This window comes from Sinohyriopsis cumingii, chromosome 10 (genome assembly GCF_028554795.1).
Source record: "Sinohyriopsis cumingii isolate HCF-2022 chromosome 10, ASM2855479v2, whole genome shotgun sequence".
Lineage (NCBI taxonomy): Eukaryota > Metazoa > Mollusca > Bivalvia > Unionida > Unionidae > Sinohyriopsis > Sinohyriopsis cumingii.
The window spans coordinates 106,159,584-106,176,422 of record NC_142970.1 but is presented as its reverse complement, the minus strand read 5'-3'; the positions used below and the strand labels follow the sequence as shown (position 1 = coordinate 106,176,422).

Here is a 16,839-nt window from a genome sequence, read left to right as displayed (position 1 = left end):
CAAGTCTCGCGTTACCAAAGGAACCAACGAATGACAGACTGACAGAGATTGCGTTTTTATATATGATATTTTTTTAACTCTTGCGACATTGATTTACCATTTAATTTTTCGATATGTTCAAGGTTTCAAAACGTTAGCAATTTTAAATATTTTTCAAAACTCCCACGGCACACCTGCAAATCTTTCGCGGCACACAGTTTGAGAATCAGGTGTCAACTTAACATAAACAACAAAAAGTGTAAAACAAATTGCACATAGATTAAGGAAGATAAACCCTTCCAAATAAATGTTAACGCGAAGAATAGCAAGATCAAAAGTTGTTGTTGTTGTTGTGGGGGTTTAACGCCATTTTTCAGCACATGATAGGTTATGCATGGCGGCCAGTATTAATGTTGGAGGAAGAACCCGGGAAAACCCCGGGAAGAACCACCGACCCACGAGAAGCAACTGGCAAGCTTTCTCACATACCCACATTGGCTGAATCCTAGTACCACGCAGACAGAGAGGTGAGATGGCAATGATCAGTAACAGAGAGCGCTTTAGACCACTCTGTCACTCGGGGCCCCTGGATAATAGTAAGCGTAAAGATGCTAGAACTGTGTAAAATGTATATTAAATAACAAATAGCGGTAACACGTGCAAAATCCGTAAAACATGGTAAATCACGCAAAAGAAAACGAAATAAATAAGAAAACATAACAAGATGCCCTTAGATAGACAGCATTCTTATTCAATCTACTGACTCCTTCTAGTTGTTCAACAACCATCCTCCTAACTTATATTTTCTGACCGACGTGTAAATTTAAGTACAATCTTTTCAAACAACAATTGTCATTCGCCACCTATTTAACTGTTTAGGAACATGATGCACGATGTTATGCACGTAATAACGACCATACACATAAATGCTCTCACGCCCTAGAACCCCCTCCCCCAAATAATAAATAAGGGTCTAACCTAACACGAATTGGAAAAAGAAATAAGTTTTACGTCAATAGTTACAGCTGCGGTTTTACAAAAACAACAAACTTAATCATAATTAATTCCGTAACTTTTGTTAGTTGTGGCTTATTCCCGTGCACTATTCCTAGGTCTTGTAAGGGAACAGAAGGGACCCAGCTTTGGATGCCTAAGAAAACAGAGTGAAATGCCTGAATCGAAGATATCGTTGAACCAGCGAATTGATTTTCTCTGTGGGGTATACTACACAATGTCAAATAATCAAGAAAATGTAAGATATTAATCGTGCCAAACACCAATGCACGTTGTTAAAAAGCATATAACAAATTCCTCATTTATAGGACAGAAATCTTGTGAAAATTGTTTAAAATTTCTTGTTCATACTGTTTCCAACCGGCGATTCGTGAGTGCTACTTTCTCAATTCTTCGTCAGTTTTTTTTTGGTCTTTCTTGTGAATTAAATACATCAAACAAACGGATACAATAGTTTTACCTGGAGAATGAAAATAAAAAGTGAAATTAATTACACGTCGTTCATCGGAAGAAGGATCATGATACATTACTTTTGCATCTGCTGGTGTGATTGATAACCAAATCTTGTATCGATCAAAACCTCCTAAAGGTGTTATTTATCAAACCAGTCTACTTAAATTAATGATCCCATATAGTTTACCAATAATATTTCAAGGTTAAATTATTTCTTCACTTGTCCAAATCATATTTTCAGTTTCAATCTAGTCTCAGAATAAAAGAACTTTACTCAATATTTACACGCGCATTTTCTGTAGATTGCAGCCATTATTTACACATACTGAAAAACCTAACTATAACACTATGAAGAAAGGACAGATTTGTAAAATTAACACAGACACTTTGTTTATTTTTCTGCTCAAATGTATAAGTCTTAAAGTGCAAAATGCTTTACCGACATCTGTGTCATGAACTAATTGATTAAGGGTATGTAATTGTTTCACACCTTGCCGCAGGGCCCAAGGACGAGAGTTTTCTTTTATCACTTTAGCATCTTAAACCACAACAACGCCCTCATGAGCATTTTCAAATACATATGCCAATATGAATCACAGTCTCACTAAATTTGTTTTAGAAGTTTTGGACAGATGTTGTGTACAACACATCGTTTGATCTTTTTTTTGTTACGGATAACAAAGACATATAATGTCATTAAAATCACATTTGCTCGTAGATAAAATATTAAAATTGAAAGAAGAAAATAAGTGTCTCAACATTATGACACGTGTTTTCCAATGTAACCTAGTTTGTTCTCCCCTACCCCCTCCGCCCCCCCCCCCAAAAAAAAAGTTCGAGATCACACGTTCGAGCAGAGTAAGATGTTGGCAGCAAAGAATAATTGAAATGTTTAAAAGAATAGAAACAGCCGATAAAGTGGAGCCAGTATTAACGTGTCATGATGAGAAATAAATGGATTTTCTGGACTGATTCTCTATTTCATACAACTCTCCTGTTGATAAAAATCGTAGAGTAGGGAAGCAAAAGTTTGATAATATGCACAGGCCCCCGGTAGGAATATTTTGTTTATGAGCTCCACTTACGGAAAATCAATGAATCCGATCACTATGTCGACGTGAAATCAATATATATATATATATATATATATATATATATATATATATATATATATATATATATATATATATATATATATATATATATATATATATAATGTTTTCTAATTTCATGGTGTTTGTTTTTGTAATCATATCGTTATATGTTTTTTATCTTATAGGTGTTGTCTAATGTTGTAAAGCGCTTAGAGCTTCTAAAGATTAGGCGCTATACAAAGTTCTCATTATTATTATTATTATTATATATATATATATATATATATATATATATATATATATATATATATATATATATATATATATATATATATATATATATAATTTTTTAAGCAAGTATAGTGTCAAAACTCTGTTTCCAGTAGTTGGAAATAGTTGGTATACTGGAAACTTATTTTCACAATCAATCCGGAGACTTTTCTCTCAGCAATGAAGAACAATAATACCTCATCAGGCTCTTTCCTTGTTCTCAGACTTGCATTTGTATTAATCCGTGTCTGATCCTGTTATTTTAGGGGCATGACACCAAGTATGAAATATTATTTTGTATATACTGTATAAGACCGCTCCGGTGACTATGTGGTTAGAGCATCCTCCTCGTATGCAGGATGTTGAGGGTTCGAACCCTGCCAGAGTCATACCAAAGACTTATAAAAATGGTACTAGCAGCTGCCTCGCTTGGCGCGCATTATTAAGGGATTAGTGTTATGACTGGTCGGATGGGCATAATGTCGTCACTCTGCAACAAACTTTTGTGAAATTTCAAGCATATTCCTTGCGTTCATACCAGTTCATATTAATTTGTCATTTGAATGAAACTTAATTTTGCACGATGTCGTATGATACAGAGAGTGCACGAGTTATCCTGGGTTTATCGATGGTGTTGTTTATCATTCGTCCATGACGAGAAGCAAACGGACAAGTACAGAGCGGCCAGAGAACGAGAGATGCACGTCAAGTCGTACTCCATCGCAATCTACTAGTCTACTAGCATGCACAGTTTAACAGACAAGGGGAGACAGATAGACGGAAATCAATTCTTCATCCATTTCAATCTACTAAGACGAACAGACTAACCGAGACAGACTGATGAATATCAAGTATTCCTCCTTCTCAGTATACTAGCACGAACAGACTAACCGAGGCAGATAGGTGATCCTCCTTCTCAGTATACTAGCACGAACTGACTAACCGAGGCAGATAGGTGATCCTCCTTCTCAGTATACTAGCACGAACTGACTAACCGAGACAGGTGAATATTGAGTCTTCCTCCATCTCAATGTTCTAAGAATAAAAGTTAAAAAGATACAGATAGATGGATATCAATTCTTCCTCCGTCTCCATCTACTAATACGAACAGTCGAAATCTACTAATACGAACAGTCGAAATCTACTAATACGAACAGTCGAAATTATACAGATAGATGAACGTCAAGTGTTCCTCCATCTCAAACAACGAACACGAACAGTCTAACAGATACATATAGATGGACATCGAGTATTTTCTCCATCCCAATCTACAAACACCGAACATTCCCATTGGCGGATAAACGTATATGCTGGAGAAAGACAAAAATAAGTTTAAAATAAAGACAAACGGGCAGAAATACCACCCAAAAAATAAATAATAAATAGAACAAAGACGGATAAGAGCTAGAATCAAAACTGAAGATCTCAGACATAGGCGGCATCTCTCCGTCACCATTTAGGTAAATAATAGTCAAGGGCCGTGGCAGTACTAAAGTTTTCGAGTAATGGAAACTGTAATCCCCAAGTTAAGAGACATTAGTGAATGAACTCATTGGGGCTTTTGTGGAGACCAGTGTTTTGCCTTGTTTGTTCCTCTCTATTACCAGATATCAAGACCTAATCCTGTTAACACGAGAGATCAGAGGAAAATGTTAAGTGGAAATACACACTTGCATATACGTGTTATCAATATGTTTAACTGTACTTTCTAACACCCTGATAAGACCCTTGAGGTGGGTCTCACTCTTAATTATACGGGCCTCCGCGCTATTTAGACTGACCGCATATTTGTTTTGCCAGTTTGTAAATTCAAGAACTATTAATTCTCTGATAATATGTGATTTAGTGTCTAATATCACGAGATAGTAAGAAAGTACAATACCAAGAAAGTGCTTTGTCTGGAAATGAATTGAAAATGGGTTATGATCATGCAAGGGTTGTTTACAGTATTCGATTTAATCAGAACTGTTTCTGTTATTTATCATTGTTATTAGTGTACAACAATACTACGTGTGTGTGTGTGTGTGTGTGTGTGTGTGTGTGTGTGAGAGAGAGAGAGAGAGAGAGAGAATATTCTCCGAAAAGCATATTAAACTCTTATGAAAAATGTATGTGTAGTACTACTCCTCCTACTACTAATGACTTTGGGCAATGAGGGCAACTCAATTACATAACCGAACATGCCCCCGGATGGCTGAATGGTCTAAGGCGATCGCTTTTAGCGATCACTGACATCCATCCTCTGTGCGCATATCGCACTTGGTCAACATGGTATGCGAGAAATCTTGCCAGTAGGTTACCGTGGGTCTTTAGTTCTTTGAGGTGTTTTCCAGGCTATTGCTCGACCAGTTATACTGGCCACCTTGTATAACATATCATATGCTGAAAACTGGCCTTAAAAACACAACAGCAACAGTAGCAGCAGCAACAGCAACAGCAGCAACAACAACAACATGATATAATTAATCTACCGTGAGACCATCATCATAGAATTCGTCAATGGTGACGATTTTCACGAACCATATGTTCTCTTGGGCTGTATAGGCTGTGTCCAGCGTATGTCCTCTGAGGCGATCGAAACTGGATTGTCCTGAACAATGTTATTAGTTCTGATTGAGCGTAGCAGCGGCTGCCTTAGAATAAATCAGATCACAAGTCAGGGCCACCATATATTTGCACCTGTAGCATATGGTACATTTCAAAGGGAGATAGACTCTAATTTCACAACTGAGCACTAGTGACAAGTGTCTGTGTTAATAAACAAATAAATAAATACTCACAATTAAAAATCAGTTTACTGCATGGATGTATAGCATGCTAAATACTCCCTGATTCATAATTCCGGCGTACTCTAATTACCATACTGACAGTTCACCAGCCACCAGAACAGCGTCCTTAAAGTTTTTTTTTTTTGGTGTTTCACATCTGTTAAAGGGCAGACGGGTTTAATTTTTTTCTAGTAATGTGCACATACAAACCCACGCACACATTCACACAACGATACTCAGTTCTAAAATAATATTATGTCGACCTGAAGCACTATTAGACAGACGCATACAGACAGACAGAAAGACAGAGAATGCAGGGGTTTGAATAGTGATCAACAGTAAGAACTCTCGTTAGGGCTCAGAACCATGGATTTAATTTTAGATATCAATGTTAACGCTTGTGAAAATTTAACTATGTGTTTGCACTAAATGACCCAGCTCACACCGCTCGAACTTCTTCATTGAAATTATCGGAAACCTTGTGAACAATCGTTTATGATTTTCTCGTATATTGAATATATCCTCGGTTGGTACGGGCAACAGGTGTTTGTACCTGTGTGGGGATCTTTGAAATTGGTTCATAAACAATAGCATTCACATTATACAGTTCTCACGCACTAAGCAAGTGATGCTTACTGTAAGACCATTACTGTATAAAAGGATTTAGGTCCAAGACAAACCTTGTTATAACTTTTCTCTTGACATAATGATTTCTAGTGTTCCATATCTATAACAATGGTAGAGGTAGATATAAGTTTGCGTCATAAAGAAAAGAAGCGTGTGTGTGTGTGTGTGTGTGTGTGTGTGTGTGTGTGTGTGATTTGGATTTTGAAAGTAGCTTTAACAAATGTTTCAGTCATATCGCTACGATGTTTGCAGTGTGACAGTTTATAGTGATGTCAAGCACTGGGGCATCATGCCGCATACATGTAGCATGATGTCCCACCCAGTCACATTATCCTGACACCAGGCCGACCAGTCATAACATTAACCTGTTATTGCTGAACGCCAAGCGAGGCAGATGTTAGTATCATTTTTGAAAGTCTTTGGCATGACTCGACCAGGAATCGGATCCACGACCTCCCGCATCCGAGGCAGACGCTCTAACCACTAGGCCAACGGAGCGGTCCACGATGAAGCGTTATAAATGACAGTTCTGTATGAGACATGCATCAATGGCTTTCTCACTTCGATTACTGTATGTATACAGTGATAATATAATTTAATTGTCTGCAAGGCAAACAACGAAAGCAAAAATAAATTAATTCACTATCAAGTTACATGATCGAGATCGAGAGTAGTAGAGAGAAAGGGAGAGGATGGCATGGATGCTGATATATATATATATATATATATATAGAGAGAGAGAGAGAGAGAGAGAGAGAGAGAGAGAGAGAGAGAGAGCATGTGGCACACACTGAATGTTTCTTTTCCTTCACGTGAGTCACAAATATATGCTGCTGAAAATACGTAACAGTTGGTATTAAGTAAGTATTGGGGAGGGAAGCATGTTAGCAAAGTATTGAGCGAAACATGCTGTCTAAGTATCTGGGAGGGAAACATTTTAGCTAAGTATTGGGATAGGAAACATGTTAGATAAAGAAGGTCTAATTATTCGTTGTCGTGTCACTATTGAATATGCTTGCTACGTTCACTACCTGTAACAATATATTCCGAGAATCGAATAGGATGAGATTTTAACAATTATTAGACCATACATTGAACAGTTTACATGCACTGCTTGGGCCGGCAGTTGTCTGGAATAGGAGTCCAGTCGGTTATTACAAGATATAACCTTCCCAGTGTCTTTCTGTCGTAAGACCCGCCCTCCCCCCGCCCCGGTCATAAGAAAATAGTGCTTGGAGTAGTCATAAGAAAATAGTGCCTGGAGTAGTAATAAGAAAATAGTGCTTGGAGTAGTCATAAGAAAATAGTGCCTGGAGTAGTAATGGTGATGTTCTTGCACATTATAAGCTAATCGCTGGTACTCAAATACATCTAATGCCGAACCTGTCTATATACAACACTCAAAGGGCTGTTATGTTGTCCTTTATACCAGGAAATTTAGAAAAGATATCATTAAAAGTTTATGAACAGGTGTACTTTTAAAAGAGGTTGATATTTTCATACAGCTTACGGGGAAAAATGGGTCAAATAAGTTTGATGTGCATAAACAGGTGTACGTATTATAAAAGTTACAATGGCAAAACTTAATGGATTGTAAAAGTGTCGTCTTTAAAATGGATTTGTCTGATGAAGGCGAATCAACTGTGGATGTATCATGTTGCATCGAAATTTATTTGAAATATTTCAGAATTCGTTTTACAGAAATTTATATGCATGTGCATGATCAGATGAAAGGAGAAGAATATTTTAAACTGTTGTATTTAATAAGAAATATAGAAATACAAAGATGAAAAACGCAAGACATATGTCTGCTGTCAGGTGTATCGTGCTTGTTTTCAGATGGGAGCGAACAGTCGCAATACAGAGACCACTTTAGAGATAACGAGGTATGTTATGTGTAAGACCCACTGAATACGATGAATACAGCAATAGTTTAACAAGCTACTTCCATCCGTCCATACATCCCTGTTACTATTAAGTTCATTGGTTCATTTGTGTTTAATTTTACACGAACACACGAAACACTATTACGTGCCAGGCGGCAAGGTTTCTTGTCCCGGTAAACGCAACGACAGGACTTATTTATACAGGCTTGGAACGCACACGCCACAGTTGTAAATGACCCTTTATTTCAGTGATAGAAACTAAACTAAGAATGACCTTTATAAAAAATATTTTCGATTCCAGAGATACGAAGAGCACCAGTTTTTAAAATTTACGGTAACGTTTGATAAACATTGCATTTGAAAGAACGATTATTTTTAACGTTACTTTGATTTTACAATGTAAGACTTAATTGCTGGATGGTTTTAATGGTACTTTCAACACACATAATTAATTATATCTGTCACTTACAACAGATATAATCAGTTATATCCAACATAGGAAATGTGATTAAGTACATACAGAAAACAAGTTACTATATTGTACTCTTTGCTTGCAAGATAATAACGAACCCGTGTGTCTTGGTCAGTACGTGTCCAGGCGCATGTTGCTCAAATGGGAATGATAAACATGTTTCAAACAAAATAGGAGAGCATATTTCAGATGCAAGAAATATTAATTAGGATGCCAATCCCTTCTTCAAAAAAGGGACATTACAGTTTGCCAGTAATTTCATATCTGACGATACCTAAGCCACAAGTGTATGACAATAACGATAATTTAGCGAAAGAAAAACAAAACAAACACAAACAAATGACGAACACTGTCATTATTTTACTGGAAAACGTTTTACATAACATTAAAGAAAATTGATTTGGTACCGTATATACTCGCCGTGAAAGTCTGTTCCAACCTCAAAGAACATGCGCACAGATTAGCCGGCAGATGATTTAGGGCAATACGTTGGTGTGGTTGGACTATTCAGTTGTGTTCACAACATGGATTCTGATTTGCCGGCGCGTTATGGTTTCTGTTGTTTTCACTCGTGGTACACGCGAATATAGACGGCATTTGTAGTAGAAATCTATTTACTAAGGTGCCACTTATATATATATATATATATATATATATATATATATATATATATATATATATATATATATATATATATATATATATATATATATATATATATATATATATATATGTGTGTGTGTGTGTGTGTGTGTGTGTGTGTGTGTGTGTGTGTGTGTGTCTATATATCTATGTGTGTGTGTGTGTATATATATGTATATATAGGTCGATCGGATGTATGAATTAACGTGTCATCTTAAATTGTGTTCTTTAATCGCACGGAACTGTTTGACTTGCCATTGCGGGGCATTTTGAAGCTTGTTATTCTGGGACATTTCTTTTCCCTTCCCTACGAGCTGAGCTAGGATGTGGACTAGCACAGTGAATCGTGTAGACCGAACTGTGGGAATGTATCCTTCTATTGTGTTCCAGATGAGGATGTCTTGGATTCTTTTTAAATATTGCAATTTATATAAATACAGTTTCGACTATGTATTTTAATGAATTCTTCCTGTTTGTGTTATCTTAGTTTTTAATGTTTTTGGGAAACTTTTGCAACATCTTCACCTTGTATCTTTTGTCTCGTGGATATTGTTTTCTCGGCTGGAGGAGTCTGTCACATACATACATGCATGCATGAATACACACACACACACACACACACACACACACACACACACACACACACACACACACATACATACATACATACATGCACAACTATATTGATGATTTTGTGCTGTGGTTGTTTGCTATACCGGATCGTTCCATTTACCATGCACAAATATATTACTGTTTTTGTGTTGTGGTTGTTTGTTATACCGGATCTTTCCATTTTTATCCCGACAAGGTCTCTTTCAAACTGAAGCTACACTTTAGGGGTCTGTATTTCTTTTTGTTGGGTGGTTTGAATGCTTTAAAAATGAATTGTCACTGGTATTTTTGCCCCTTTGAACTCCTTCATGCCACAATAAATCAGAATGTTTCTTCATTCACAAAAATACTCGTACCTAAAATTCCTCTAATGTCCAGAATGCGCATAGTTGATTAAACGGCTTAAATTTCAGATTCTGGTCAGGTGCCATTTTGGTGGTCTCGGTGCATAAATAGGGCAAATTGCTCATTATATTGCACTTTGTACCAATCAGCTGAAATTGCGTTAAGCATGTTTGAGAGCCATCTTTTGTCCTATAGTGTGCTTTCGAAAAGGTCGGGAAGATGACTGTCTTTTGCTCCCATGGTCAACTCTCTCGTCACTTGTCAATTCCAATATGGAGCTTTTCACCTGTGTGTTAATCGTTTTAAGCTTTAAGACCCGTTTAGTTCCAAGCAGTATCATCCGGCCGGAATTACAAGATATTAAGATAATACGTGAAGGCTGTGTGAATGCTATTAAAAGTGGGGTGGGGGTTTAATCGAAAGGGTTACAATGACAATATAACCAAGTTAAGCTTAAATACAGGACACAAATATACGTCGATTATTCCATTATTTGGAGCGAGCACGTACAACTAAGATTATATAAATGTCGGACGCAGTAAAAATCTAATTGCAAAATATAGCAAAGCAAGAGTCATTTGTATGAAAGAAATCCCAAAAATAATAATTGGGTTACGCAAAGTCCCCATTCTGCTAAACTCTTGGTATTTATGTATGTTTGCTAAATCTTTGGAGGTGATCTCATTGAACCACGTCTGATTGGACGAGATCAGCAGTAAATGTCTGCTATTGTAACAAGCCTGAACAAAAATGGAACAAAAATACAGACATTCCTGTGAAATATAAGAGATTTTCCTTGATAGCTGATATAAATTTCTGAATAAGTGCAACACTTCCCTTGTCCAATTAAACAATTAACTTATTACGGGCAACTGGACATCTTCTTCCCAGAGAGGATCTGCACACGGCTTTCAGAAACTGGAACAAATTTGTACTTGATATAGACTACATTACATGTAGATTATGCAGCCCAGAAATCTTCCGAACAGTTACGCTTTCAAACAAGAAAGTGAGATTATCAAGATTTTGTTCGGAAATATCTATCTATCTATCTATCTATCTATCTATCTATCTATCTATCTATCTATCTATCTATCTATCTATATATATATATATAATTTATTATATTTATAATAGTTAATGTCAGATAAATTATCTACACACTAACTAGCTGATCAATGTCTTTAATTTTATTTGAGTTCAAATTAAACAACTTTAGTCTCACTTGCTAGAAATCGATACACTGAATAAAACTGTAAAAATAAGCATCCACTGTTAGTAGTAACAGAGGCGGAATACGGTCTTGTCGAGGTATGTCCTTACTGTTAGTATTCTCTCTACATGGCAGTAAACTGGACAAAACATTTCACCTGAACTATGTTTCTGTTACGGACAATATATCTGTAATTTTTAATTAAACCATGAGAATAATTTCGTATGCAGATATTAATTGTCTAGTGAATGGGAGTGGAGAGGACGAGTTTGTAAACGTCGCTCATTTCGTTTAAATTGATTGAAAACTTGATAGTAAATAGCCGCCGCTAAAATCACACACCTTCAAATTTTGAGACAAAGAACTTTTACAGTGGTGGTAAGCAGTGTAATTTCTTAATTGTAAATGAAAGAAACTTAGAGTTACTTAAATAAAGTTTATTAGATTCAAAATGATGTGGAAGATGATGGTAGAAGGTAGCGATACTGACCAGGCATGAACTACTGGAAGGCTTTAATATGGTATTGGTTTATATTACAATCGTTTCATTTCAGATCTCCTGATTGTGCGAAATTGTGTTTGCAGATATAAACGTCGGCAGATATCCAAAGATACCCTGCAAAATTAATCCAAGTTAATCAATGATATCAGAAGCAGCTTAGATTCCAAGAAATATTATGGCCGTAATAGACCCTAAACAAATTATTAATAAAAGGAAGCTACTATTCTACCCAACGTGATCACGTATAACCTGATCTGAGGAGGATAAAACGTCAAAAGTTTCACCAAACATTAGTCACATAGTCATTAAAAACTTAAATTACATGTACTTTGTAGGAGAGTCTGTGTGCATTTTTACACTACTGATATGAAGATAACCAGTGTCTTTAAAACATGCCATGAGAGAGAGAGAGAGAGAGAGAGAGAGAGAGAGAGAGAGAGAGAGAGAGAGAAAGAGAGAGAGAGAGAGAGAGAGAGAGAGGTGGGTGGTCATATAAGTCTTAGTCCACTTTAACCTGTGGTTGTTGTTTAGTCTGGCATTGTCCATTAATTATCTTCAAAGGTTACGGTCCTCCCCTTGAGATGATGCATTTGTATTTTGACAAGATGTTCATTTCACCATATGAAAGTTTATATGATTAATGAAAAAATAAATGAAACACGTGGCCCATCCGCAAGCTCTCCAAACATTATGTCTAGAATACGATTACTATCAGGAGAAAAGGACCATTTGCTGGTTATGATTGGATAGTTCTCATTCGGTCTGGGATTATTGCCCCAAGCCGCTATTCTTTAGGTTAGTAAAGTGGAACAGGGTGAAATAATATATTTCTTACCATTCGAATTATCTACCCGAAATTATGCGTCAATATGTCCGCCATCTTTGTGATAACCAGAAATGGTAATATATACGATGAAATTACACACACACACACACACACACACACACACGTAATATTTGAAGGCCTGTTTACTAATGAAACTTTTCATACAATCAATCGGACCACTCTGTATTTTAAAGCTCGGTAAATGTGGGTAGACAGTGACATATAAGATGGCCAAGACCGTGTTAAAAAGCATGTAGACGTAGTCCCGTTCATTTCAATGTTAGAATGGTTTATACGACGGTTGCTGAATGATTTATCTCAGCGAATGGGTTTCCTGGTTGGTTGATCCATATTTGGACGATTCTGATTGGTGTATCCAGTGATGACGATTCCTGATTGGTTGATCCAGTGATGATATAGTGATGTGTGTGTGTGTGTGTGATTTGGATTTTCAACGTAGTTCTAAAACTTTTATAGTGATGTCTAGCACTGGGGCATCATGCCGCAGACATGTAGCATGATGTCCCACCCAGTCACATTATCCTGCACTAGGCCGACCAGTCCTAACACTAACCTCTTAATGCTGAGCGCCATGCGAGGCAACCGTTAGTACCATTTTTGTAAGTCTTTGGTATGACTCGATCGGGGATCGAACCTTTGACCTCCCGCATACGAGGCGGACACTTTAACCACTAGGCCACCGGAGCAGTCGATATAGTGATGAATACGATTTATATTAATCAAGTTATTACCTCTTCCATGGATTAGCAAATTCAAATAACGGATGTCTACTTGTGGTATATATATGGTAATGATGACGTAATGTTACCTCCGAAACCTCGTAGGGCATTTTCGGTGCTTATTGAAAGGTCAACTATACTTATCAGATCGGAACTATTTTTTCTTATTGAATTATGTTTCTTTTGCGCGCCGTATTGTTAAACTTAATGAAAACGTGGTTTAAACGATATCTTTTTACAAATGTTCCACTAGCATGTACATGTCTAAAACCATTATACGAAGATGAACAGGAAATACTACTTTGAATGTTATGAAATTACTTCACGCCACGCAGCAGTCGGCTCGGGGTTATGTTCTTGCGTACAACGCTCGCTGCACATTTGATCGCTTTCGTTTCATTCCCTCAAAAGTTTCATATTCTATCGACTTTTATTGATACACGAAGGACAAGATAGTTAAAGCGGGGGTTGACATTGGATGGCAGTATGGATGAACGAGATGGCGCACGAATTCAAAGAATTATCGATATATTGTATTACATAAGAAGTTAATCATGGGCCACAAGGTTGGATAAATAAGATAACCTTTGGATTAGGTTGTTGTTGTTGTTGTTTTGGGTTTAACGCCATTTCTCAGAGCAAAATAGGAGAGACTATACATGGCGGTGGAAGAACCATGAGTAAACCTCAGTAAGAACCACAACCCACTGGAAGCTATTGGCAGATTTCTCACATACCTACATAGCCGAGCCAGAGGCTCGAACCCTCGCAAAAAGAAATGAGATGGCAGTGATCGGTAAAGGCGAGCCCTTTTGACCACCCGGCCCACCCCCAATTATAACATTATCAGTGAATAAAATGACCCTTGGATTATAAAATTATCGGTGAATGAAATAGCCTTTGGATTGTAACAATATGGGTGAATGAAATAGCCCTTGGATTATAACATTGTCTTTGAATGAAATAGCCCTTGGATTATAACATGATCGGTGAATGGCCATAATCCTTGGATTCTAGTATTTTCTGTTGATCATACTACATAAAATCTGGGGGCCCCGAGTGGCTGAGCGGTCTAAAGCGCTCTCCTTTACGGATCACTGCCATCTCACCTCATACTGGCCGCCATGTATAGCCTATCGTGTGCTGAAAAATGGCGTTAAACCCTACAACAAACAACATAAAATCTGAACTGATATTGTTTGAAACTTTTGTTGTAATTATTCCTTGGTTTATATATCTTGTGTTAATTGACTCTCATTTTGGATGATATTTTAATTTTATAATCATATATGATAAATATATATATATATATATATATATATATATATATATATATATATATATATATATATATATATATATATATATATATATATATATATATATATATATATATATATATATTTATAATTATTAGATTCGTGTTTTACCGGGATTTTTTTATATCTCCATTTTTCTTAATTACAGTAAAGCCTCCGTAGTAAAAATCGGCAGATGAAGCAGCTCCGAATTGAGCGACATCGTGTGAACTACGTCCTTTGAACAGCTGTTTTGAGTGAAATTTACATTATGAATCAGTATATGTTATCGCACAAATATAATTTAATTTTTTTTCTATTTCAGAATTTAAAGAGACATCATTCCTGTATGCAATATCCTCTGCCAGTTTAGTGAATACTTTCGCACGAGAATGCAGCCGCGGAAGTATCGATCGCTGCACGTGCGACGAGTCAAAGAACCTGAAAAATAAGGAGGCGTGGCTTTGGGGAGGATGCGGGGACAACATAAAATACGGATCAAAATTTACAAGGAAATTTTTGAAATATTCCAAAAGAAGAGGGAAAGATATAAGAGCCAAGGTAGACGAGCATAATAGTCGCTTAGGGAGAAAGGTATAATTTTTCTTCTTACTGTATATTTTTGGCCACCCTGACCGCCATAACGCATAGGTTCTATTTCTTTGAATGGTAGCGCTTCAATTCATATAATTTTAATGACCAAGACGATGACTATAATAATGACGATAATGACTTTGACGATCTTGATAATAAGGATAATAATCGTCATCAGCAGTTTTTTGTGTGCCTTAAAGATTACATCGGCATTGTTCATTCTGGTGGGTGGGGGTAGAGGTAAGTTTAATCCGTAGCAACATAATATATGTCAATATCAGCAGTATTTTAAAGTCACAAGCTGTAAAAGTAATAGTAATATTAGTAGTAGCAGTATTAGAAAGTCACAAGCTGTTAAAAAATAGTAATATTAGTAGTAGCAGTATTACAAAGTCACAAGCTGTAATAGCAATAGTAATATTAGTAGCAGTATTATAAAGTCACAAGCTGTAATAGCAATAGTAATATTAGTAGTACCAGTATTATAAAGTCACAAGCTGTAATAGCAATAGTAATATTAGTAGTAGCAGTATTATAAAGTCACAAGCTGTAATAGCAATAGTAATATTAGTAATAGCAGTATTATAAAGTCACAAGCTGTAATAGCAATAGTAATATTAGTAGTAGCAGTATTATAAAGTCACAAGCTGTAATAGTAATAGTAATATTAGTAATAACAGTAGAATTAATTTCATCATCGTTAATAAAAATGACTTGCAATCTTATCTATAAAGCTAGTAGTAGTTGAAGTAGTAGTAGTAGTAGTAGCAAAAATAATAGTAGTAGTAGTAGTAGTAGTAGTGGTAGTAGTAATTGCGGATAAGGAAATATCGCAACGAAACTTTGGGATAGATGTGAAACCTCCGTCAATATTAACATGTACTTGGATTCTGCCTAAAGGTACACTCTTTAATAATCATTGAGGTTGATTATGTATCTATCAGGAAGGAGAAGTGCTTTTAGATTCCATTTATAGTATCGGTCTTATCCTGATAGCAACCGTCCACAGGAAAATTTGTGAATGCAATATTATCGACACCCCATAAAATAAGGACCTTAATATAAAAAAAATGATTCATTTTCATTATGATTGTATTGCTGATGATATAAAATATTAACGATATTGTTTCTTTTGCGTCGATCTCAACCAATATATACTAATAGCAATTTCAGCGGTATTATTAATCGCTAAACTTGTAACCCATAATTTTATACATTATGTATATTGGCAGCATAGATACAGATCAATGGCATCTCTTCTTTCAAGTAAGATTCATTGACTCACTGCGGCCTCTTGTTTTCTTCAGGAAGTGTAGATAAATGGAAATCCTCCGTTGTGCCTGTAATCTTGTCTCTATCAATACCACGGCACGATCTAGAAATGAGCAATTGAAAAGGGTTATTTTCCTTCACCATTGGCCGATGTTACAATATTTTAAACTTTTAACATCAAGCGATGAATTCTGGCTTTGTGTTCTTTCCATTAAAGAAAGTGCATACTAAT

At 36.2% G+C, this 16,839-nt stretch overlaps 1 protein-coding gene across 1 annotated transcript in view; it reads left to right on the top strand.

The window, feature by feature from the left end:
* The window catches only part of LOC149790775 (protein Wnt-9a-like), a 38,088-nt gene that overhangs the window by 15,211 nt on the left and 6,038 nt on the right, over nucleotides 1-16,839 (top strand). Inside the window, exon 3 of the mRNA XM_089972833.1 lies at nucleotides 15,067-15,335. Within this exon, the coding sequence (XP_089828959.1) occupies nucleotides 15,067-15,335 (269 nt within the window). The remainder of the gene's footprint in view (nucleotides 1-15,066; nucleotides 15,336-16,839) is intronic.